Source organism: Salvelinus namaycush, chromosome 7 (genome assembly GCF_016432855.1).
Source record: "Salvelinus namaycush isolate Seneca chromosome 7, SaNama_1.0, whole genome shotgun sequence".
Taxonomy (NCBI): Eukaryota; Metazoa; Chordata; class Actinopteri; order Salmoniformes; family Salmonidae; genus Salvelinus; species Salvelinus namaycush.
In genome coordinates, this window is record NC_052313.1 from 40,244,915 (window position 1) to 40,271,630 (window position 26,716).

Consider the following 26,716-nt stretch of genomic DNA (forward strand, 5'->3'; position numbering starts at 1 on the left):
TAGAAAATCGTAAAAATAAAGAAAAACCCTTGAATGAGTAGGTGTGTCCAAACTTTTGACTGGTACTGTATATTTACCAAATTAACAGTCTAATCTCACTCCATAAAAAGGTTCTTAAAGAACATTATTCCAGTTCAGTGTGTTTCTGGAATGAAGACATGCTGATATATTGTAAGTAACTCATACCTTCTGTGTTGCTCAGAGAAATCCTGTCAGTGTGTGTGTTTGTGTGAGAGTGTGTGCGCTAGTGTGCAACCGCGAGTATGTGTGTGCGCGCAAGCACTTGTGTGCCTCCCACCTGTAAATGAAAACTGAGGACCAAGATAATGAAGACAACATGATGTCAGGCTGACTTTGGTGAGGAAGCTGATTCACTGCCTTCCTTAGCCTTTATGGGGAGTAGTATTAGGGAAATAATCAAACCAGTACATCAGCTTGGGGCAGATGATCAAAACGAGAGAAGAGAGGCTTTTATTACATTGTAAATCACCTGGAAAAGTATGTGTGTGTGAATGTGTTCTGGGGTTGGGTTAAATGCGGAAGACACATTTCAGTTGAATGCATTCAGTTGTACAACTGACTAGGTATCCCTCTTTCCCTTTCTGAGGTTTTGTATTGTTGACTGCGTTAGCCTATTGAACTAAGCCTAAGAGGCCCTCGTGTTATGCAGGGCTCACCAGCATGTGTTGGGATACTGGGGAAGATTATTCTGGCAGTGGAGAGAACCTACCAAGTGTGAATACAACCCATGTACTCTCACAGGGGCTATATGACCTTACGCTAAATCATTTGTAATGGGTTATGAGCTTCATTGAATCCAATTAAAATAGAACAGCAGAGGCACAGGAGAGGAGCACTTCTTTGGTTTATAGTTAATCCATGAGTTGCTCTTTGATCATGGGATGAACTACTATAGAACAAAAATAAGTTGATGCTGGATAGTAAACAATGTAAAATATTTGATTACTTCTGGAAGTTTGTTTGCATAAAGGCTTTTCCGGCATTGTTCACTATCCAGCATCAACTTATTTTTGTTCTATAAAATAGAACTGCATTCAGTTGTAGAGAATCACGGCCCTTGGAATCTCCAGATACCGTATCTTGGTACGTTTGTAAGTCTGTTCCTGATTCATCAGTCGTGTGTTCTTTTTATTTAACTAGGCAAGTCAGTTAAGAAGAAATTCTTGTTTTACAATGACAGCCTACATCGGCCAAACCCGGACGACGCTGGGCCAATTGTGCGCCGCCCTATGAAACTCCCAATCATGGCCGGTGGTGATACAGCCTGGATGTAGCCTATATTTCAGTGAGTTTTTCTGAACAGCTAGAAGAATGTGTGGGTTTGTTTGTAAGCCTGAGTATTTGTACGTGTGCGAGTGCTCACGCTAGTGTATGCGCCCTAGTGTGTCTGTGTGTGTGTGTGAGTGGCTCAGTGAGGAAAAACATGTCAGGGTTACATTGATGGATCTTTGTGCACTGGGAGGACTGTGGGCGCTGTCTGTCAGCCAACATTAGCATTTCAAACACCAGTGTCATCCTCCCCTGATCTAGGGTCAGGGGGCCCTGTGTTTCTTTTTTATATATCTCTCCCTCCCTCCCTCTCTGTGTCTAACTTTCTCTCTCCATCTCCATGTTCACACCATCCCGCCGTCTCTCCTTCCCTACCTCTCCATCTTTCTCTCTTCCTCTCTTTTTCTCACCCACCCTCTCTCTGTCTATATTCTCACCGCACTTTCTATACTGAATAAAAATATAAACGCAACATGTAAAGTATTGGTCGCATGATTCATGAGCTGAAATAAAAGATCACAGAAATGTTCCATATGCACAAAGCTTATTTCTCTCAAATTTTGTGCACAAAATTGTTTCAACCCTGTTAATGAGTATTTCTCATTTGCCAATATAATCCATCCATCTGACAGGTGTGGCACGTCGTTTTAGAGAATATGGCAGTCAATCCACCCGGACTAAAAACCGCAGACCACGTGTAACCACGCCAGCCCAGGACCTCCAAATCTGTCTTATTCACCTATGGGATCGTCTGAGACCAGGCACCAGGACAGCTGATGAAACTGAGGAGTATTTCTGTCTGTAATAAAGCCCTTTTGTGGGGAAAAACTGGGCTGCGCCCCTTACCAGTCATGTGAAATCCATAGATTAGGGCCAAATGAATTACGTATATAAACTGTAACTCAGTAAAATCGTGAAATTGTTGCGTTTATATTTTTGTTCAGTATATGTTTTGCATACAATCACTCTCTCGTATATTCAATTACTCACACAGCCTCAACCACCTAATCTCACAATAACAAGACTCAAACAACTGCTGTTTGAGAGTGCGCAGAGCCACAGCCAACAGTCACCCTTCATTCTGCCTCGGTGAGTGTGCTCGGCTCAAGCCCGGTTGCCGCGGCAACGGCTCCTTGAGAGGCCTGCTTTTTGGCTGCTCGGTTATCACCTTCCCTCTCCCACTTCAAACATGTCTGTGACTGTTCGAGACGACCTGGTAGATTCAACCAGTTTGCATTGCAGCTCTTGGGCACTGTTGGTGGTGTTGTTTAGGGCTATTAACCTGAGGGTTGCTGGTTCGCATCCCATGGCTGACCTGGACAATGTAAAGGGAGTGAGCCAGCAGCCAAAGGCATCAGTATCCCACGTGCTACCTACTGCCGTTGTGCACTTGAGGAGTAAGATATTTAAGTGATAATGCCAGAGAAGCCAGTGTATGGAGGATATATTGACACGAGTGTTGTTAGGCCAAAGTTAAAGTCGAGGGCCGGCCAACCGTGCCAATATATTCTAAACAAATTAATTAAAAATGAAAAGCTGAAATGTTTTGAGTCAATAAGTATTTAACCCCTTTGTTATGGCAAGCCTAAATAAGTTCAGGGGTAAACATATGCTTAACAAGTCACATAATAGGTTGCATGGACTCACTGTGTGCAATAATAGTGTTTAACATGATTTTTGAATGACTACCTCCTCTCTGTACCACACACATACAGATAATTGTAAGGTCCCTCAGTCGAGCAGTGAATTTCAAACACAGATTCAACCACAAAGACCAGGGATGTTTTCCAATGCCTCACAAAGGGCACCTGTTGGTAGATACGTAAAAATAAAAAAAGCAGACATTGAATTATTTTCAGCATTATGAAGTTATTAATTACACTTTGGATGGTGTATCAATATACCCAGTCACTACAAAGATACAGGCCTCCTTTAAAACAGTAACAGAGTTTAATAGCTGTGATAGGAGAAAACTGAGGATGGATCAACATCACTGTAGCTACTACACAATACTAACTTAACAGAGTGAAAAAAAAGTCTATACATTTTCAGTACCACTCTCTATATTTTCACGCATAGTGGTGGCTGCATCATGTTATGGGCATGCTTGTAATTGTTAAGGACTGGGTGGGGAGTTTTTCAGGATAAAAAATTAACGGAATGGAGCTAAGCACGGGTAAAATCCTAAAGGAAATCCTGGTTCAGTCTGCTTTCTAGCGGACACTGGGGGATGAATTCACTTTTCAGCAGGACAATTTCATTTCGTTTGACCTATTGACATTTCTTTGTATATATCCATGAAATTATGCCGACTCATGATTTCATGAAGCGGTTTGTCTTGTCCTTTCACGTTAATTCTCAATGGGACAGTGGAGATTGAATTTCAATATTGAAACCATGTTGCAAAGGTCGGAGAGACAGACAGCAAGGTTTTTTACAAATCTCCGCTGTTGAAAACCAAAGGCTAGTCGAAAAGAAAGGGGAGATGATGTCAAGATGTTTTTTTTACAGTAGAGATCAAGTTTATAAATTGCCTGGTTGGGCTGATGAGACAGTGGATTGTGCAGTGAGATGGAGCAGTAAATAGGCATTTCAACATCATAGCCTTAGCAGAAGTTAACTTGTGGAATAGACACTGGCTAGAACGCGGTTTTAACCAATTAGCATCCACGATGAGAACCACCCGTTGTATAATGTAGTACAACACCGTCTCAAATGACACCTACAGTTGAAGTCGGAAGTTTACATACACTTCGGTTGGAATCATTAAAACTCGTTTTTCAACCACTCCACAAATTTCTTGTTAACAAACTATGGTTTTGGCAAGTCGGTTAGGACATCTACTTTGTGCATGACATGACACAAGTCATTTTTCCAACAATTGTTTACAGACAGATTATTTCACTTATAATTCACTGTATCACAATTCCAGTGGGTCAGAAGTTTACATACACTAAGTTGACTGTGCCTTTAAACAGCTTGGAAAATTCCAGAAAATGATGTCATGGCTTTAGAAGCTTCTGATTGACTCAAATGCTGTCAATTAGCCTATTGGAGGTGTACCTGTGGATGTATTTCAAGGCCTACCTTCAAACTCAGTGCCTCTTTGCTTGACATCATGGGAAAATCAAAAGAAATCAGCCAAGACCTCAGAAAAAACATTGTAGACCTCCACAAGTCTGGTTCATCCTTGGAAGCAATTTACAAACACCTGAAGGTACCACGTTCATCTGTACAAACAATAGAACGCAAGTATAAACACCATGGGACCACGCAGCCGTCATACCGCTCAGGAAGGAGACGCGATCTGTCTCCTAGAGATGAACGTACTTTGGTGCAAAAAGTGCAAATCAATCCCAGAACAACAGCATAGAACCTTGTGAAGATGCTGGAGGAAACAGGTAAAAAAGTATCTATATCCACAGAAAAAGAGTCCTATATCGACATAACCTGAATGGCCGCTCAGCAAGGAAGAAGCCACTGCTCCAAAACCGCCATAACAAAGCCAGACTACGGTTTGCAACTGCACATGGGGACAAATATCGTACTTTTTGGAGAAATGTCCTCTGGTTTGATGAAACAAAAATAGAACTGTTTGGCCATAATGACCATCGTTATGTTTGGAGGGAAACGGGAGAGGCTTGCAAGCTGAAGAACACCATCCCAACCTTGAAGCACGGGTTGGCAGCATCATGTTGTGGGGGTGCTTTGCTGAAGGAGGGACTGGTGCACTTCACAAAATAGATGGTATCATGAGGGAGGAGAATTATGTGGATATATTGAAGCAACATCTCAAGACATCAGTCAAGAAGTTTAAGCTTAGCCGCAAATGGGTCTTCCAAATGGATAATGACCCCAAGCATACTTCCAAAGTTGTGGCAAAATGGCTTGAGGAAAACAAAGTAAAGGTATTGGAGTGGCCATCACAAAGCCCTGACCTCAATCCTATAGAAAATTTGTGGGCAGAACTGAAAAAGTGTGTGCGAGCAAGGAGGCCTACAAACCTGACTCAGTTACACCAGCTCTGTAAGGAGGAATGGGACAAAATTCACCCAATTTATTGTGGGACGCTTGTGGAAGGCTACACGAAATGTTTGACCCAAGTTAAACAATTTAAAGGCAATGCTACCAAATACTTGAGTGTATGTAAACTTCTGACCCACTGGGAATGTGATGAAATAAATAAAAGTTGAAATAAATAATTCTCTCTACTATTATTCTGACATTTCACATTCTTAAAATAAAGTGGTGATCCTAACTGACCTAAGACGGGGCATTTATACTAGGATTAAATGTCAGGAATTGTGAAAAACTGAGTTTAAATGTATTTGGCTAAGGTAAACTTCAGACATCAACTGTATGTTCATAGGGAAAAGTAGGTCTGAAGGTTGATGTTATGGAAATGGCACCTTGATAACTCCAATGCAGGAACTTAACAGCCTACCTTTACTTCATCTTTCATTGCAGTTAACTACTACCAAATCATACCAGACCTTTTTTTTATTCATTAACTCAAGACCATTGTGTAGCCTAAGTAATAAATTATACATTTTGCTCTAATAGAGATTTAATACTTTGGCAACACATTTACTAGCACGAGAGCAGCGATACGCATGGAGGCACTCCAGACAGCAAGAATAGTGGATTATTCTCTTTAGAGTTTGCCGGGGAAATTATCTGAAAGTTTTGTTTGAGTATGTAGACCACACAGTGACGGCAGACAGATGCCTCCTCTGCTGTGCCTAATTACATTTAAAGCCACTCAAAGCCGATAAATCTCTCCTATATGGATACAGCAATTACCGTCCATTCTGTACCCGTTATAAATCAGACCTCCGCACACAATTGCTGCACCACAAACGGCACCCTATTCCCTACATAGCGCACTACTTTGGACCAGGGTGCCATTTGGGACGCAAACGGCTACATTCACACACCTGCAGAGAGGGGAAGAGAGAGGCTAGTGGTGTACTTCTGCATTCTGATAAGAGACAGGGAATATTCCCCTTAGTGAAGAGCTTCTGGGTTCTGTGTGACATTACATGGGAAAAACAAATGACCATCAGAGACAAAGCGATTGGAGGCAATGACGTTTGTTTGGTCACTGAATGTTGTTAAAGTCGCAAAGGCACTTGGTACTAGATGTCTCACTACACAGGACCTCTGACCTCTTATTTTTGTACGCCCACCCCTCATCATGTTCTAGCCTTGTAGGGAGCAGTAAATACCACAATCCCAAGATATGAAGGTATGAAGGTGTTGAAAGGCTGTTTCCTGGTTTCCTTGATGAAAAGCAAATAGCCGACCAGGTCTCGTGACATCATCACAGTAGTCCCTCACAAGGCAATGCAGCCATCCCCCGCAGATTCAGGGAGGGAAAGTGCGAGGGAGGCCTTTTCTCCTCATGTTCATTCATTACCAGACTCCTCTGAAATGGCTGTTTAATTAAAAACTGAGGTAATGAACACGACGGGGTGTCTGATTAGCTGCTAATGTTTTTCAAGGAGAAGTGATGGGAGTTTGGCACTCTGCCCTTTAAGAGAGACTAAATGGCCCACTGTGCTGTGCCGCATGCGGGTTTGAGAGAGCGTGTGGCAAGCCGCACTACATGGTTAATATAGGGCTGTTGTGTTAGACAAATAAGTGGTGTGTGTGGATGCTGGTTCTGCAAGACATGGTAATTTCTTTGTGTGGTCACAGACCTGAGTTCAAATAGTATTTGTTGTTGAATGACCTGGCGCAATGGCACCAATCGAATAGTCCCAAAAGTGCAAACCCTGCGCATCTGGTACACCAGGCTCAATCTAATACACCTTTGAGAAAATATAAATACTATTTGAACCCAGGTTTATATCCCCAGGAATATGTCCTTCATCCCTTAACCTGTATGACCAGGTTGGGTTGTGGGTGGCATGACTGGCATCTGACTTTGTGTCAGCTGATTATGATAAAAGCTAGGCGTTGTTCGCCACAAATCTGAAATTACCTAGGCTTTTTTGTTTGTAGAATCTGCTTCCGCCTGAGTTCCTCTGGTTGGGCTGCGTCCAAAATGGCACCCTATTCCCTTTATAGTGCACTACTTTTGGCCAGGGCCCATTTGGGATGCACACCCTGTGTGCTAGACCTCCGAAAGATGTCTGGCTTAAAATGTTCCAACCGGCTTCTTTACAATGTTTGTCATCATCGCAGCCCTTGTCAAGTCTCACCAAGACATACAGAGTAGGCAGTAATCCAACAATGTGTAATGTGCCAACGAGCGAATCGCACGCAAAACGCTTGTGGCTGGTGTAGTTACAATCTCTAAACCCTTTATGTCTTAGATGAAATAATCCCTGAAACAATGCCTCTGCACAACAGAGTCTGAGTTAGAATATATTATAACTAATCAGAGAGTAGAGCTGAATTCAACTATTTATCAACATAATAATCAGAAACTCGGGAATATGGTTTCTAAAGGAACACTACTAGTCTCCATTAAATCTCCCAAAAACTTTGCCCAAGGTTTTCAAAGTGTTCCAGTGACTTTCTTTCAAGAGTTGAGGAACTGGGTTACAATAGATTCCATACGCCGGTTCCCAAGAATGTATGGTGTAACGTGTCTGGTGCTTTCATCTTGAAAGGCATTCTGTGCAAAGCAAGGCTCAGTGGACACTGTCACTTCAGTCACTACAGTCTCCTTAAAAGCATCCACAGTGTTGTCTATTTCCCTGTGATCAAGGGATGGGACCAGTTTCCTATTGAACTCAACTGAGCAGCACTTCCTTCTCTTTGAGCTCTATTCTAGTAGTGTTGATGTCTGGGAACTAGATCAATTATCATTTGTTGTTCTAAACAAGGAGAGTCTCCAGTTGGTGACATGATATTCAAAATTCCAACTGAAGAACACTACTCTACCATATTCAGCTTCACCCTCAATGCTGATGTAGACAAAAGCATATATTTTTGTCCACGACTACTGCTCCCAAATAACTAAGAGCTGAGCAGAGTTTGTACACAATGTAAATAACATTGTAATAAATGCTATGTAGCAGACACATTTTCCCAAAGCAACTTACAGTACAGTGAGTGCATACATACATTTTAAGTATGAGGGTGATCAGATTTCAACGTCAGACAACACCAAGACACATTAGGCACCCCCAAGAGTCAATGTTTAATTTGAACACTGCCGGAGTCTAACGCAAAACCTTGGCTATGCCAGCCACGCGGGATACACGAGCTGAAGCGCCGTACCTTCCAGAAGTTGTCCACCTTGCCGTAGACCAGCGACTGGTTCTGCCGCTTGACTTCGTCAATGTGGCGGATGTCGCTGGCGTTCAGGTGTTGCTCCACCACAAAGCCCAGGAAGCTGTTGTCTGGCGTGTGGGCTGCAGGGGAAATAAACCACACAATAGAACTGTCATTACACAGCTCAACTGGGATCACAATGATTATAGTACTGAAGCTAGTTAGTTCACATTCATTCATTTCTATACAAAAAAAGGAAAACAAGCCACAAACACAGGCTGTCATTGTACAGTTAATGGGGAACACGATGATTATAGGTGGGTGATGTTAGTTCATTAAAAAAAAGCAATTCAATTGCCAGCACCTTATCGCTATGAGATCGGCAAAGGACAACAACTATTTTTCTCTACATTAGTTGATTGATTCATGCATATGCTGTACAGAAACGAGTGAATAGCATGACAATAGGCCTAATGATTAGGCCTATGAGTAGGCTATCTGTTGTGTTAGTGAAGTAGTCGTCTGACTCATGCCTAGAAGTGGAAAGTAAATATGAGGCTTATGTTAACCAATGAACACAGTTCCACATAGAAATGTGAAGTGGTGCGCTGGAGTCTGGCGCAGCGGTAACGCTCCCAAATCCGGACCACACGTGCCCCCATGGAGACGGGTGTTTGAGTCTCGGCCAACTGTCTATTCCTTAAATCATTTCTGTGCCCCTCTTGCTCTCCCTCATCTGTATCCACATCTGTCCCATCATAAAACAATACAATTATGTAAGGGGATCTACAGAATAAAAGAGAAGAAAATGTAATTTGTTAATTAAATGTGAATTGATGATTTAACGTTCTATGATTAGAGCCTTAGTATTCCGTTGCTTCATTGCGAAATGGATGGTGGTACTGTAACTATGGAAATGAGCTTGGCAACAGGTCAGAAATGGGCAACGGCACATACAGAGATATGAAAATTAAGACAATGCAAGACTCGGATAGTGCAAATTATTTTAAAAAAATGGGGGCTTCCGTGACCCCCCAAAAATCTAATTGAAATAAAACTAGGTTGAGTCCCAAAGCCCACATGGCAGTATACTTTTGACCATGCTGGTCCTATGGGGCCTGGTCAAAAGTAGTGCACTATATAGGGTAAGGGGTGCTATTTGGGATGCTTCTCATCCCGACTCTCTGGGCTTTGCTTGATGGACTTGGACCATCTGAAGTGTATCCCTCTTACAGACCTACACTACATTCTCTGCTTCTAGAAAGGGGAGGGTTTTAGGCTACGTGTTCCTTCTCCACCGGGCCTGTTAAGTTGTTGCATGAAGCCGTTTGTGGAAGTGATTTAATATACGCTCCTCGAGGGAGTTTACTGCTATTTTAGAGCCATTGCAGAGCGCCAGTAAATCGTGTGCAGAGACGACGTGTTGGGGGAGAAATTCACGGCCGCCACGCGATGTGGTGATAATGGAGGCTGGCCTCCCTCCGAGCCGACTGAGAAGGAGGAAAAGTGGGTGAGAGAGGGAGCTGCCGTCAGCCTCTACGGCCCAGGTGGGAAAGGGATGTGTTAGGACAACACGAGTTCAATCTTTCAACACAGCAGAGAGCATTCCTCAATACGAGCGGGGATGGGATGTGGACTGCATGCTTTCCCTCCTCTCACCCCGATTGCCATGTAGGGAAGACGGCGATGTCATCTACAAAATAGCTTCCAATACTCTGCTCAGCAAACTGGATGCAGTCTATCACAGTGCCATCCGTTTTGTTACCAAAGCCCCTTATACCACCCACCACTGCGACCTGTATGCTCTAGTCGGCTGGCCCTCGCTACATAAGTCTATGATAGGTAAAGCGCCGCCTTATCTCAGCTCACTGGTCACGATAACAACACCCACCCGTAGCACGCGCTCCAGCAGGTATATCTCACTGGTCATCCCCAAAGCCAACACCTCCTTTGGCCGCCTTTCCTTCCAGTTCTCTGCTGCCAGTGACTGGAACGAATTGCAAAAATCGCTGAAGCTGGAGACTTATATTTCCCTCACTAACTTTAAACATCAGCTATCTGAGCAGCTAACCGATCGCTGCAGCTGTACATAGTCCATCTGTAAATTACCCACCCAATCTACCTACCTCATCCCCATACTGTTTTTATTTACTTTCTGCTCTTTTGCACACCAATATCTCTACTTGCACATCATCATCTGCTCATTTATCACTCCAGTGTTAATCTGCTAAATTGTAATTACTTCTCTACCAGGGCCTATTTATTGCCTACCTCCTCGCGCCATTTGCACACACTGTATATAGACTTTCTTTTTTTTCTATTGTGTTATTGAATGTACGCTTGTTTATTCCATGTGTAACTCTGTGTTGTTGTTTGTGTCGCACTGCTTTGCTTTATCTTGGCCAGATCGCAGTTGTAAATGAGAACTTGTTCTCAACTAGCTTACCTGGTTAAATAAAGGTGAAATAAATTAAAAAAAACATACAAAAAAACGTCTGAAATGGCCCCCTATTAAAGATGTTGTGCACTACTTTTGACCAGGGTCTGTGGCACTCTATTCCCTATATAGTGCACAACTTTTGATTAGAGGTCTGGGGGGGGGGGCACTAGTGCACTAAAGGGAATAGCTAAAGGGAATAGGGCACCAACCCCCCTGTAGTTAGATACCTATTCCAAAACCTTCCTTTACTGTTACATGTGACAGAGTCTGTGTAAAAAAAGAATAACTGTACAATTCATTTTTCCAAATAATAATAGCGCTGGGGAGAAGGAAAAGGGAGGCCTCTGTAATCACTCAGTGTATAAGTGGACGTGACAGTCTGCAGAAAAGGTTTGTGGGCCCAGCTGGACTATGCCAAGATGCCAGGCCAGTCGACTTCAAATCAGCCAGCCAAAACAAGACACACACCCGGGCTCGGCACTTCATAGCAGGCAAACCATGCATAATGTAATTTGGGTAATTTTGTGGAAGTCATAAAAGGTAATTGGAAAACGTCTTGCACTCAAGCTGACTGGATACGGTCAGAAACGCAGCAGGAGACTTTGTTCAGGTTCCGTTGGCATGCATTGAAATGCGTGGCTTCTTTTGCAAAATAACTATGAATTAACAGACTTATTTTCAAATAATTTGATGACCCCCGGATTAAGGGATGCCACCAAAGGTTTTATAAAAAAACAACTGGGGGGGTTCTACTAAGCTATATGGAATTGCTTTAAGAAGGTCATACCAAGGATCATTTTGCTATTTTATTGGGAATCTTAAGATCCCATTAAGTATAAAAAAAAACATTGGAATTTGTCCTTACTGCTATTAGCCCATAGAAACGCATTGAATAGCATTCACTAAATGGAACCACAGTCACCCCAAAAAATCTAAAGGAAGTTTGTTCAGAAGTGTCCGTCCTATATCTGAGAGATATAACAAAGATCAGGAATCACATTTTTTTGGGACATGCATTTGACCGCTTATTTTTGCCATTAAACTATCCCCATATATACACTGAACAAAAATATAAACGCAACATGCACCAATTTCAACGATTTTACTGATTTACAGTTCATGTACAGTCGTGGCCAAAAGTTTTGAGACTGACACAAATATAGATTTTCACAAAGTCTGCTGCCTCAGTTTGTATGATGGCAATTTGCATATACTCCAGAATGGTATGAAGAGTGATCGGATGAATTGCAATTAATTGCAAAGTCCCTCTTTGCCATGCAAATGAACTGAATCCCCCAAAAACATTTCCACTGCATTTCAGCCCTGCCACAAAAGGACCAGCTGACATCATGTCAGTGATTCTCTCGTTAACACAGGTGTGAGTTTTGATGAGGACAGGGCTGGACATCACTCTGTCATGCTGATTGAGTTCGAATAACAGACTGGAAGCTTCAAAAGGAGGGTGGTGCTTGGAATCATTGATCTTCCTCTGTCAACCATGGATACCTGCAAGGAAACACGTCCCGTCATCATTGCTTTGCACAAAAAGGGCTTCACAGGCAAGGATATTGCTACCAGTAAGATTGCACCTAAATCAACCATTTATCGGATCATCAAGAACTTCAAGGAGAGCGGTTCAATTGTTGTGAAGGAGGCTTCAGGGCGCCCAAGAAAGTCCAGCAAGCGCCAGGACCGTCTCCTAAAGTTGATTCAGCTGCGGGATCCGGGCACCACCAGTACAGAGCTTGCTCAGGAATGGCAGCAGGCAGGTGTGAGTGCATCTGCACGCACAGTGAGGCGAAGACTTTTGGAAGATGGCCTGGTGTCAAGAAGGGCAGCAAAGAAGCCACTTCTCTCCAGGAAAAACATCAGGGACAGACTGATATTCTGCAAAAGGTACAGGGATTGGACTGCTGAGGACTGGGGTAAAGTCATTTTCTCTGATGAATCCCCTTTCCGATTGTTTGGGGCATCCGGAAAAAAGCTTGTCCGGAGAAGACAAGGTGAGCGCTACCATCAGTCCTGTGTCATGCCAACAGTAAAGCATCCTGAGACCATTCATGTGCGGGGTTGCTTCTCAGCCAAGGGAGTGGGCTCACTCACAATTTTGCCTAAGAACACAGCCATGAATAAAGAATGGTACAAACACATCCTCCGAGAGCAACTCCTCCCAACCATCCAGGAACAGTTTGGTGACGAACAATGCCTTTTCCAGCATGATGGAGCACCTTGCCATAAGGCAAAAGTGATAAGTAAGTGGCTCGGGGAACAAAACATCGGTATTTTGGGTCCATGGCCAGGAAACTCCCCAGACCGTAATCCCATTGAGAACTTGTGGTCAATCCTCAAGAGGCGGGTGGACAAACAAAATCCCACAAATTCTGACAAACTCCAAGCATTGATTATGCAAGAATGAGCTGCCATCAGTCAGGATGTGACCCAGAAGTTAATTGACAGCATGCCAGGGCGGATTGCAGAGGTCTTGAAAAAGAAGGGTTAACACTGCAAATATTGACTCTTTGCATCAACTTCATGTAATTGTCAATAAAAGCATTTGACACTTATGAAATGCTTGTAATTCCACTTCAGTATTCCATAGTAACATCCGACAAAAACATCTAAAGACACTGAAGCAGCAAACTTTGTGAAAATTTATATTTGTGTCATTCTCAAAACTTTTGGCCACGACTGTATTTCAATTGACTGATTTCCTTATATTCATTAGGCCCTAATCTATGGATTTTACATGACTGGGAATACAGACTGTTGGTCACAGATTACTTATATATATATATATTTTAAAGGAAAGAGGTAGATCAGAAAACCAGTGAGTATATGGTGTGACCACCATTTGCCTCATGCGTCTCGTTCGCATAGAGTTGATCAGGCTGTTGATTGTGACCTGTGGAATGTTGTCCCACACCTCTTGAAATGGTTGTGCGAAGTTACTGGATATTTGCAGGAAACGAAACACTGTCGTACAGATTGATCCAGAGCATCCCAAACAGGCTCAATCGGTGACATGTCTGTTGAGTATGCAGACCATGGAAGAACTGGGACATTTTCAGCTTACAGGAATTGTGTACCAGATCCTTGCGACATGGGGCCGTGCATTATCATGCCGAAACACGAGGCGGATGAATGGCACTACAATGGGCCTCAGGATCTCGTCACGGTATCTCTGTGCATTCAAATTGCCATAGATGAAATGCAATTGTGTTTGTTGTCTGTAGCTTATACCTGCCCAACCATAACCCCACCATCACCATGAGGCATTCTTTTCACAATGTTGACATCAGCAAACCGCTCGCCCACACAACGCCATACACGCTGTCTGCCATCTGCCCGGTACAGTTGAAACTAGGATTCATCCAGCGTGCCAGCGGCCATCGAAGGTGAGCATCTGCCCACTGAAGTCGGTTACGACACCGAACTGCAGTCAGGTCAAGACCCTGGTGAGGACGACGAGCACGCAGGTGAGCTTCCCTGAGATGGTTTCTGACAGTTTGTGGAGAAATTCTTTGGTTGTGCAAACCCACAGTTTCATCAGCTGTCCGGGTGGCTGATCTCAGACGATCCCGCAGGTGAAGAAGCCGGATGTGGAGCTCCTGGGCTGGCCTGGTTACACATGGTCTGCGGTTGTGAGGTCGGTTGGACATACTGCCAAATTCTCTAAAACAACATTGGAGGTGGCTTATGGCAGAGATATTAACATTAAATTCTATGGCAACAGCTCTGGTGGACATTCCTGCAGTCAGCATGATGCGTTCATATTTTAAACTGGTACCGGGGGACCTTCAGATGAGATATGTGAGGCTTGTGAGCATCCTAGAGCAAAACAGACTCACCTTTCCACAGAGGGTGTGTAGCCCAAAATGTTCGGACGTTACAGACAGAAGTTGGCAGATCGGCTGTACCAACTTCAGACAAGTCCCAAGACGCTTGTGGGGGTAGTAGGACAAAAATGGAGAACACCATTGTGTTCATAATAGTTTGTAGGCCAAACCGTTCGGACACTACAGACGTTTTCGTGAGAAGACGATTTTCAGGGTGTCTCATGGTCTGACAAACTCTGCTCTAGCTCTGCAGATGCAGAAGTGCAACATCGGCGGATGCGGTGGATTGTGATGCATCCAATGCAAAAAAAACTGACCGATTTTTAAATGGGGATTTTTTTTTACTATGCTAATTAGAATTTTGCGGGACCGCAGAAATTGACTCTAGGGGGTTTTAATTGTGTTAGAGCGTTCTCAACAAACACTCTTTTCAGATCAGGTAGCTATTACTCTTTCCAAAGTCAAGATAGAACTTCATTTTATGATAAGACAGAGAGCAGAATTTGCCATCCATAGTTAGATCCAACCATTACTTCCATGGTAATCGTCCCATTACTGCTACGCAGTAATGATCAATTAGATGATATAGCAACTATTGAATCTGAAACGGGAATTACTATCTGAATCCAAATGAATCAATGAAAGATTCTCCCGCTTCTATCAAGAACTGTACACTTCTGATTGTAAATCCAAACCAAGCCAGACTAAGTCCTTTTTAAAATAACGAAGAACTTCTCGCAACAGAGGAAGCCACCTCGCTGGGAGCTCAAATCTCTCTTAATGAACTCAAAAGGGCATTGGATAGCATGAATAAAGGCAAATCACCTAGATGGGACCTATTCCTCCCGAGGTCTATTTAAAAATGTTACAATCAATTGCTTCACTATTGCTTGAAACGATTAATACAGCTGTTCACAAGAGGATGCCATCCAATGTTCTCATTATAGCCACCTATCTTTGATATAAACAAATATTTTGGAAAACAGTTTAATGTTGTCATCCCATCTCGAGACTTACTTACCCAAATTGGTCCACATGGAACAAAGTTATAGGGCTGCGCGATTATTTGCGATATTGACGTTCAATACCCATATCGCAAGAGGCTGTGATTTTCTCCTTTCTTTAAAACTCTATTAATACAACAAAAACTACACTACAGTACCTCCTCCAATTAGATGCGCTAGACTCTGTTCATTCAATCTCTACATGCAGAGGATGCTGACCAATCACAAGCGGGCTCTCTCACTCTCTGCATGGCATTCACATGCTGGCCAATCACAAGTGTCCCCACTTCTAGTGCGCAGTTAGATGCTGGTGAGGAGAGAAAGGACTTTACCAAAGACAGTACAGTATGAGGTTTAGAAACTCTGTGGCTTTACCTCAGTGTGTAGCGGAAACATGAGTTCTCTCTGCTTGTGCTAACGAGAATGCCATTTTGGTGCCAAAGGGTGCATTTTCAGTGGTATGGGAGTATTTTGGCTACAGGCAAACCGATGTCAACAACATGCAAGTGTTGTGCAAAAAATGCCTCAGTTGTGGCGACAACAAGAAGCAACACGACAAATGTATTAAATAATTTAAAGAATAACCATCCCCTATTTTGCGACGATTACATGGTAAAATATGCGCCCGACAGCAGCAAAGTCCATCAGGAGATATGCATTTTATGGAAAATAATGAATGACTTGGAAGGTGTGTTCCACGACGCACTAGCAGAGTGGAACTAACCTTCCACGGAGTTCCATTATTTTCCAGAGAACGCATAGAGCCCCAATTTAATAATCCCTTTTATGCCATGGCTATAATTTAACACATTTGCCTATAGAAATGTGTTCATTTGCAGGTAGAAATGTGTTCAACATCCACTGAAGTTGCTAGCAAGTTTACTATATACGGTGCCTTCGGAAAGTATTCCGACCCCTTGACTTTTTCCACATTTTGTTATGTTACAGCCGTATTCTAAAATTGATAAAAAATAGTTTCCCCCCCCCTCAATCTACACACAATACCCCATAATGACAAAGCAAAAACAGGTTTTTAGAAATGTTTGCAAATGTATACAAAATATATTTTTAAGGCTCTTTGACTTATCATTTCAATTATACAAATGATTGTGTAATTATTTATAAGTCGGCTCAATCATAAGCGTCGCATTCCATTTGCAGCCTGTGGCTGCCTGAATAAATAATTAACTTATGTTATTTAAGAACTCATAATAGTAAAATAGGAAATCATAATGTTATTAATTAATAAGTGCTGCGCTTATAGCACACTATTTTATGATCATGTTATAAATGTATGTTTGTTAACATCTAGGGGTTATAATCCTATCGATGAACATATGCAGCTTATATAGATGTTGGAAATATATTTGTTTCATTTGGTTTTGTATTTAGTTAGTGCAGTATGTATTCATTCATATTATCTCATTTTAAGAAGGGATGTTCTCTACCCTGACACTTGTTTTAACCATGTCTACCAAGTTTTCAGCCAAGTGTTTGAAAATCGCAAATCATAATCTCAATTCCAATATCTGGCACACAAAAAAAAGGCAATTCGATATTTTGTCCAAATCGTGCAGCCCTATAAAGCGGGTTTGATAAAAAGTGTTTATCCTCGGATAACCATCGACTATTACATATCTTAGATGTTTCATTAGATACAACTGCTCCTTGGGCTGTATTATCCACAGGCGGTCGGTGGCACCTTAATTGGGGAAGACGGGTTCACAGTAATGGCTGGAACGGAATAAATGGAATGGTATCGATCACAAGGTTTCCATTTACTCCTTTCCAGCCATTATTATGAGCCGTCCTCCCCTCAGCAGCCTCCTGTGCTAGGAACATATGGAAATTGGCTCCAATTTCATTAATATGATCAAAATACTATATACCAATCCCTCAGCCATATTTAAAAGAGAAGATCATAGATAAATTCAGCTTAATCTAAAGTTATACCTAACCAAATCATCCCTAGTGCCTCTCAAGACCCAGATGGAGGACTCCACCTCTACTTATGGAAACCTCCTTTGTTTTCCATTTTAAATATTTGGGAGTAAATAAACTGTATTTCCCTCCTTAGATAAAACCACTGCCAGAAACTTTTAACAGAATGCTCAAATCAATCCAAACTCTACTAGATGGAATATTATACTGGTTGATTTAACTGGCAGAATATCTATTGTCTCAATGCTTTCCATGGATCCCCTTCTGGCAGGTGAGAAACATGGATTCCGGGTGGGGCTGGAGGATGCAGGCTGGTGGATGGGGACTGAGGGGGGAAATGGGTTGGGGTTATCATTGTAGGCATTTCTTAGATTTTTTTTTGTACCTGTAACCGCCCCTCTGGAATAAAATAAAAAATACAAATAAAGTTGGTCACTAAAAATAAAGAAAGGCAGCAGCAGCGAGTGAGGACAGCCAAGTGTTGTTACTGGGGAACATAGGACAATTAAAACTTTGTTTGAAAAGTGATTGCCAATTCTATGAACATAAATAATGTATAGAAGCAAAGGGGGGACCAACTCCATATTAATGCCCATGATTTTGGAATGAGATGTTCGACGAGCAGACCACCTACTTTTGGTCATTTAGTGTACAGTTTAAGTCAGAAGTTTACATACACTTAGGTTGGAGTCATTAAAACTCGTTTTTCAACCATTTCACAAATGTCTTGTAAACAAACTATAGTTTTGGCAAGTCGGTTAGGACATCTACTGTGTGTATGACACAAGTCATTTTTCCAACAATTGTTTACAGACAGATTATTTCACTTATAATTCACTGTATCACAATTCCAGTGGGTCAGAAGTTTACATACACTAAGTTGACTGTGCCTTTAAACAGCTTGGAAAATTCCAGAAAATGATGTCATGGCTTTAGAAGCTTCTGATAGGCTAATTGACATAATTTGAGTCAATTGGAGGTGTACCTGTGGATGCATTTCAAGGCCTACCTTCAAACCCAGTGCCTCTTTGCTTGACATCATGGGAAAATCAAAAGAAATCAGCCCAAAAAATTGTAGACCTCCACAAGTCTGGTTCATCCTTGGGATCAATTTCCAAACGCCTGAAGGTGCCATTTTCGTCTGTACAAACAATAGTATGCAAGTATAAACACCATGGGACCACGCAGCCGTCATACCGCTTACGAAGGAGATGAATGTACTTTGGTGCGAAAAGTGCAAATCAATCCCAGGATAACAGGAAAGGACCTTCTGAAGATGCTGGAGGAAACCGGTACAAAAGTATCTATATCCACAGTAAAACGAGTCCTATATCGACACAACCTGAAAGGCCGCTCAGCAAGGAAGAAGCCACTGCTCCAAAACTGCCATAAAAAAGCCAGACTATGGTTTGCAACTGCACATGGGGAAAAAGATCGTACTTTTTAGAAACACTTATCTCCCTCACTAGCTTTAAGCACCAGCTGTCAGAGCAGCTCACATATTACTGCACCTGTACATAGCCCATCTATAATTTAGCCCAAACAACTACCCTCTTCCCCTACTGTATTTATTTATTTATTTTGCTCCTTTGCACCCCATTATTTCTATTTTGCACATTCTTCCACTGCAAATCTACCATTCCAGTGTTTTACTTGCTATATTGTATTTACTTCACCACCATGGCCTTTTTTTGTCTTTACCTCCCTTATCTCACCTCATTTGCTCACATTGTATATAGACTTATTTCTCTACTGTATTATTGACTGTATGTTTGTTTTACTCCATGTGTAACTCTGTGTTGTTGTATGTGTCGAACTGCTTTGCTTTATCTTGGCCAGGTCGCAATTGTAAATGAGAACTTGTTCTCAACTTGCATACCTGGTTAAATAAAGGTGAAATAAAATAAATAAAAATAATGACCATCGTTATGTTTGGAGGAAAAAGGGGGAGGCTTGCAAGCCAAAGAACACCATCTCAACCGTGAAGCACGGGGGTGGCAGCATCATGTTGCGGGGGTGCTTTGCTGCAGGAGGGTCTGGTGTACTTCACAAAATAGATGGCATCATGAGGGAGGAGAATTATGTGGATATATTGAAGCAACATCTCAAGACATCAGTCAGGAAGTTAAAGCTTGGTCGCAAATGGGTCTTCCAAATGGACAATGACCCCACATACTTCCAAAGTTGTGGCAAAATGGCTTAAGGACAACAAAGTCAAGGTATTGGAGTGGCCATCATAAAGCTCTGACCTCAATCCTAGAGAACATTTGTGGGCAGAACTGAAAAAGCGTGTGCGAGCAAGGAGGCCTACAAACCTGACTCAGTTACACCAGCTCTGTCAGGAGGAATGGGTCAAAATTCACCCAACTTATCGTGGGAAGCTTGTGGAAGGCTACCCGAAAAATTTGACCCAAGTTAAACAATTTAAAGGCAATGCAATGTAAACTTCTGACTTCAACTGTCTCTACATCTATCGATCCATATGGTACTGGATCTGACCCCGTATATAGTATTCTTACTTCCTTTACCGTGCTCTTTTTTTTTTTTTTATCTTCTTTTTTTCTTCTACCTTCTATTTTTAGTATTACATTGTTATTGATTATTGCATTGTTGGGGTTAGAGCTTGCAAGAAAGGCATTTCACTGTAACTTGAAAAACTTGAAGTTGTGGGATGGAAATTAATCTTAAGCACCTTCTGATTATGAGCTGTCACTCCACAATGGTTGCCTCCATACCTTGCATAAGGGACAGAAAGAAGAAGGGATAAAAAGAACACATCCTGCTTAATGAACAACCCTCACTAACTACCATAGGGTTGTCGTACACACACACACGGCCCCACCACACGCACGCTCTCAGGAAGCCAGCATGTTGTCCATTCATTAGCGTTGTCAGGGAGGGGTGTAAAGGGTATGGAATGCACAAGGCTCAGTTAAGTCATCACCAGGGCTTATGTGTATCGAGAGAGAGAGAGAGACACACTCAGAGACAGAACGAGAGACAGACAGAGAGAGACAGAGACCCCCTGACTCAGCACTTTGTATCCCATTGAGGAGGAAATGCTAAATTAATGCAAACAGCCAAGCAGGCCCAGCCCAGAGCAGCACTGGCACAAAGGATAAGGCTGAACCTGTTGTTCTTAGAGATGAGCACTCACATTATTTGGCAGGTATCTTCTCTCTCTCTCTTTATCTCTATCACTACATCTTTTATTATCGCACTCTCCGTCCGTCTCTCCCTCACTCTCCGTGTCCCCCTCACTCGCTGTGTATAGTGGACTACTTTTTACCAGGGCCCATAGGGCCAGCTCATAGGGTATAGGATGGAATAGGCTGGAATTTGGGATGACTCTCTGGGCTTTACTCGATGGACTTGGCCCCTCTGGTTTATGCTTATAAAATAATGCAACCGTTCCTAATCAAAGGAGGGGTAGGGAAAGCAGCCGGTGCCCTCATTCTGTAGCATCCCATTTCACTGGGTCCTTATCGTAGCTCCTGGCCAAGGAAGGATGACTACTTCACAGCTGTCATCTGGCCATAATTCATCATAATCAGATGTTTATTTCTGCCTGAATTTTTAAATGGCAAAAAAGGAAAACACCATCTGCTTGATAAGAAATTTAAGAAAGTGCACTGAGGCCATATGCTTTTCTGTAGGGCTTAATGAATGTTAAATTGAAAGATGTTGAAAATGAAAGACAAACAATTCTAGCATGAAATTCTATTCTGCATAAGTTTTGATAGACCTTATTGTGAAATTATATTAAAATGACAATTGGCTGAACATACAGAGACAGCTTTTGATCTACCAAGACAATTTCAGTTCGACATTTAGTTTCCCTATTCAGAACTTGTGGAACATTATTAAGATTATAAACACTGAACTGAAATTACCTAAATGAAAACAAACAAGCAGAGGTTTGAAGGGGCGTGCATTTAGTCTAGAGTAGATTAATATAACGTAGCAGGCGTAAAACACACACCTGAAACTACATCCCCTACATACTGGTCTTGACAAGAAGAAGAAAAACAATAACTGGTCGGGGGAGGTTCTCTTCGGCATTGTTCAATCCAGTAAATGTGGAGGAGTTGTTAAGATGGAGTGCCTCCTTGTTAATGTCCAAAAGCGGAAGTCGCGTCACAGGCTCTCTTGACATTTCCCCTGAAAACGGAACATCCGGTTGTTGGGGACTCGGCAGAGGCTAAGAAGAGATAAACATCACTGTAATCAACTTCAGCATTTTACAGGGGGGAGTTTCCCTCTGACAACAGCCGGGATGTGTTCATTAGGGCACGCAACAAATATTTTTATTCACGCTTTGCAATGGAAAACAGAAATTAAGGTTTCTTGTTGGACAAGTCCAGGAATAGCAGTCCTTGTTTTAGTTAGTTTTCTTACATTTGGCACCTGGTAAACCCGACCCAGGGCTGGTCTTCCGAAGACAAACAGAGAAGACTGGACTAGACGGGGAGGGCTAGTCCTGGGGACCTTGGCTGAAGACCTCTAAATGCTCCATTGCGCTGTGCTCCTGTGCCCATATTCACAAAGCCCCTCAGAGTAGGAGTACTGATCTAGGATCAGGTCCCCTGTGTCCATAAAATCTCATTAAATATGATCTAAAAGATAAAAGAAAAAACTGATTCTAGATCAGCAGTCCTACTCTGAAATGCTTGATGCATACGGCCCCTGATACCTGTCCCTGTGAGCTCTGACAGATGAGACAGACAAAGTAGAGTTGGAAATTTCCCCTAACTTAAGTTAAATCTCTAGACTACTGCAGTGTCATCTCAGGAGTTGGGTATGGAATACATCAAACCATGGACAGTGGGTGGTGTATACAGGTCAATGCATTTCCCACATCAAAGGGCTCTGCTCGGATTCTCCGCACCTTAGCACACATGCACTCACCCATGCACGCACGCACACACACTCACTCATGCACACACATCACAAACGCTGCTACCAGACTCTTATTATACTGCTCAATTTATACACTTTCCCCCCATCCCCCCCTTCCCCAATACACGTGTAAATAATAAATTGTGCCTTCCTGTATTATACTTATGCTAAAATTGTATTCTATTCTACTGCCATTTGAGTTTGTATTCTTATCTTTTATTATTTCTTATTGTTGTATCATTGTCGAGAAGGAACCTGCCAGTAAGCATTTTGCTGGACGACGTATACCATACGTATCCCGTACATACGACTAATAACACAACACTTGAAACTTACGATAGTTCTGGTTTGTTCTTAGAACTTTAAACCATATGAAGTGCTCACTCCCAGAACTCACATATCCGTCCCAAATGGCACCCTATTGCAGTGCACTACTTTTGACCAGAGCCTTGTCAGACATAGTGCACTATATAGGAAATAGGGTCAAAAGTAGTGCATTATATAGGGAATAGGGTGCCATATGGGACGGGCCTATACATTAGTCCACTTGGAAATGGACTTGCATGTGTTTGTGTCCGCCAGCCCTGGGCAGGTGATGGAAGCCAAGAGCCAGAGTAACAGAACAGCCAGGCTAAGCCAGCTGGAGCAAGAGCAGGGGAAACATTTGCTCACTGAAGGGGGTGTGTTAATCCCTTTGCCTGTTTATAACTGTACAGATGGATGGCCGGGGATAGATGTAGGAGAGTGTTCCAGCGGACCCCTCAAACACACACACACACACACACACACACACACACACACACACACACACACACACACACACACACACACACACACACACACACACACACACACACACACACACACACACACACACACACACACACACTATTCAGGCCAGTGAAACAGGACCCTTGAAGGGCCTGCTCAGGCCCTTGGTGTAGTTGGTCAGTCACACATTCGCCAACTGGGAGGGCATCGTGCATCGTCCAAACCTATCATCAAATCTCACTACAGACAATGAATAACCTGTATGTACCAGCTGGCTTCATTTGCGTGATAGAACAAGTATCACATTTGGCAGATATGTACACGGAACAAAAATATAAACGCAACATGCAACAATTAACAATTTTACTGAGTTGCAGTTCAAATAAGGAAATCAGTCAATTGAAATCAATTCAATAGGCCATCATTGTAAATAAGAATTTGTTCTTAACGGATTTTCATAGTTAAATAATGGCTAAATAAACATAGATGGAATTCACATGACGGGGAATACAGACATGCATCTGTTGGTCACAGATACCTTTCAAAAAAGGTAGGGGTGTGGATCAGAAAACCAGTCAGTATCTGGTGTGACCATTTGCCTCATGCAGCGTGACATCTCTTTCGCATAGAGTTGACCAGGCTGTTGATTGTGGCTGTGGAGTGTTGTACCCCTCCTCTTCAATGGCTGTGCGAAGTTGCTGGATATTGTCGGGAACTGGAACACTCTGACGTACACGTCGATCCTGAGAATCCCAAAAATGCTCAATGGGTGACATGTCTGGTGATTATGCAGGCCATGGAAGAACTGGGACATTTTCAGCTTCCAGGAATTGTGTACAGACATGGGGCTGTGCATTATCATGCTGAAACATGAGGTGATGGAGGCATCTCTGTGCACTAAAATTGCCATCAGTAAAATGCAAATGTGTTTGCTGTCCGTAGCTTATGCCTGCCCAACTATAACCCCACCACCATGGAGCACTGTGTTCACAACCTGACATCAGCAAACCGCTCACCCACACAACACCATGCACGCGGTCTGCCATCTGTCCGGTACAGTTGAAACCAGGATTCATCTGTGAAGAGCACACTTCTCCAGTGTGCCAGTGGCCATCGAAGGTGAGCATTTGCCCACTGAAGTCAGTTACGACGCCAAACTGCAGTCAGGTCAAGACCCTGGTGAGGACGACGAGCACGCAGATGAGCTTCCCTGAGATGGTTTCTGACAGTTTGTGCAGAAATTCTTTGGTTGTGCAAACCCACAGTTTTATCAGCTGTCTGGGTGACTGGTCTCAGATGATCCCGCAGGTGAAGAAGCCGGATGTGGAGGTCCTGGACTGGCGTGGTTACACGTGGTCTGCGGTTGTGAGGCCAGTTAGACATACTGGCAAATTCTCTACCTAAATTATGGTAGAGAAATGAACATTCAATTCTCTGGCAACAGGTCTGGTGGACATTCCTGCAGTGAGCATAACAATTGCACACTCCCTCAAAACTTCAGACATCTTTGGCATTGTGTTGTGTGCCAAAATTGCACATTTTGGAGTGACCTTTTATTGTCACCAGCATAAAGGGGCACCTGTGTAACGATCATGCTGTTTATTTAGCGTCTTGATATGACATACCTGTAGGGTTGTAAAAATTCCGGGAACTTTCAATAAATTCCCTGCTTTTACAGAAATCCTGGTTGGAGTATTTCAGACTTTCTGCATATTCCCTCCTGATTCTGGGAAAACCTCCAACCGGGATTTCGGGAAAACCAGGGAGTTTATTGAAAATTCCTGGATTTTTGCAATCAGGGACTGATTTAGACCTGGGACACCAGGTGTCTGCAATTCATTATCAGGTAGAACAGAAAACCAGCAGGTGCTGGACCTCGTAGGGTAAGAGTTGAATACCCCTGGTTTAGCGCATCACACATGTTAATTAACTACAATGACCATAATCCATTGCACATCTACTTGTCCTGTCTGTTTCTTTTAGCCTGCTAAGGAAGAGAGAACAATGCGCGACAGTGAGGGGGAATATAGAGGGCAGCTGTTGCAACGCGTGGTATCTCTACCTGAAAATACATGATCTAAGTGATTTATGACTACTGAATACCAACTATCAAAGGGTGCCTTATTTACATTGAAGAACTACAAAACTGCATAAGCAGCTTTATAGAGATGACTTAGAATGAAAAATAAAGTCATCAAATAAAGCAAATATAATATACACAACTGATATATTTTATTAAAGTAATGTTAATAAATGATGGCTAATAAGTGATGGGCAGTCACTACTATAATGGGACTTTCATTGTTTTATCCTGTGTTGTTACAGCATTCAACCCACATAATGCATAGTACATTTAATGTAAAAGAAATTATATTGAAATCGAAATCAAAAACAGTGATTATTTTTGAATAATTGAACCGAAACCGAACAGACCTCAAAAAGCACTAATCGCTCAGCACTATTGTGAACTGATTTAATCTTACTATTATATACATGGGAACGAAACAAAGACAATAGTAACTTATAAGGTTGTCAGAATGTACTCTTTCCTGAGACAGAGACTAAAGGACTTTCCTTTTGTTTTATTGCGTACAACAACAACACCAGAGGATGAAGAACAAGTTATATAGCTGGCTATAGTAACTGTTCAGTACAAGCCTGGGACTAGAGTCTGTACCTAGCCGGAAGCAGAGAAACAATTCTAGATGTGAACATGTTGTTATGGTTTTGGAGAGGAGAACAGTGGTGAGAATAACGACATTGGAAATGTTCCATGGCTAACCTGGTTCCTAAAATATCTGTTTGTGCTGTCTTGATAACTCCTGTCAGGCGAGACAAGACAGCACAAACAGATCTGGGCGATCAGAGCCCTTTCCCTCTCCTGTCTCATTGGCCAGAGCCCTTTCCCTCTCCTGTCTCATTGGCCAGAGCGCTTTCTCCTGTCTCATCGCTTTCCCTCGTCTACACTCTTTATCCAGTGATTTATGCAAGACTACTTAATGGTAATGAATGGAACCCAAGACTAGGATTGATTTCCCCGTGGCGCCTTCTTTGTCTTAATGTCCTCTGTTACATCTTAGTCTTAGGATGGAAGGAAATCCAACCCTCAGAGTTAACATATTGAAAATACAAGTTTTGTTTATTCAAGCCCCATTGTTGTTGTTGTTACACAACTACAAGTGTGAGATACAGTGACTTCCCCTAAGCCTGGAAAGAGAGCTGTAATGACAGGATATAAAACAATACGCTGAGGATAAGGTGAATGTTTCTCCATAGGCAAGAGAAGGGGACACAACATGCCCAATGCA

General features: G+C 42.5%; 1 protein-coding gene across 1 annotated transcript in view; it reads right to left on the reverse strand.

The window, feature by feature from the left end:
- The window catches only part of LOC120051232 (alpha-1,6-mannosylglycoprotein 6-beta-N-acetylglucosaminyltransferase A-like), a 108,264-nt gene that overhangs the window by 16,198 nt on the left and 65,350 nt on the right, over positions 1–26,716 (reverse strand). The window contains exon 11 of the mRNA XM_038997980.1: positions 8,524–8,657. Coding sequence (XP_038853908.1) covers positions 8,524–8,657 — 134 coding nt within the window. The remainder of the gene's footprint in view (positions 1–8,523; positions 8,658–26,716) is intronic.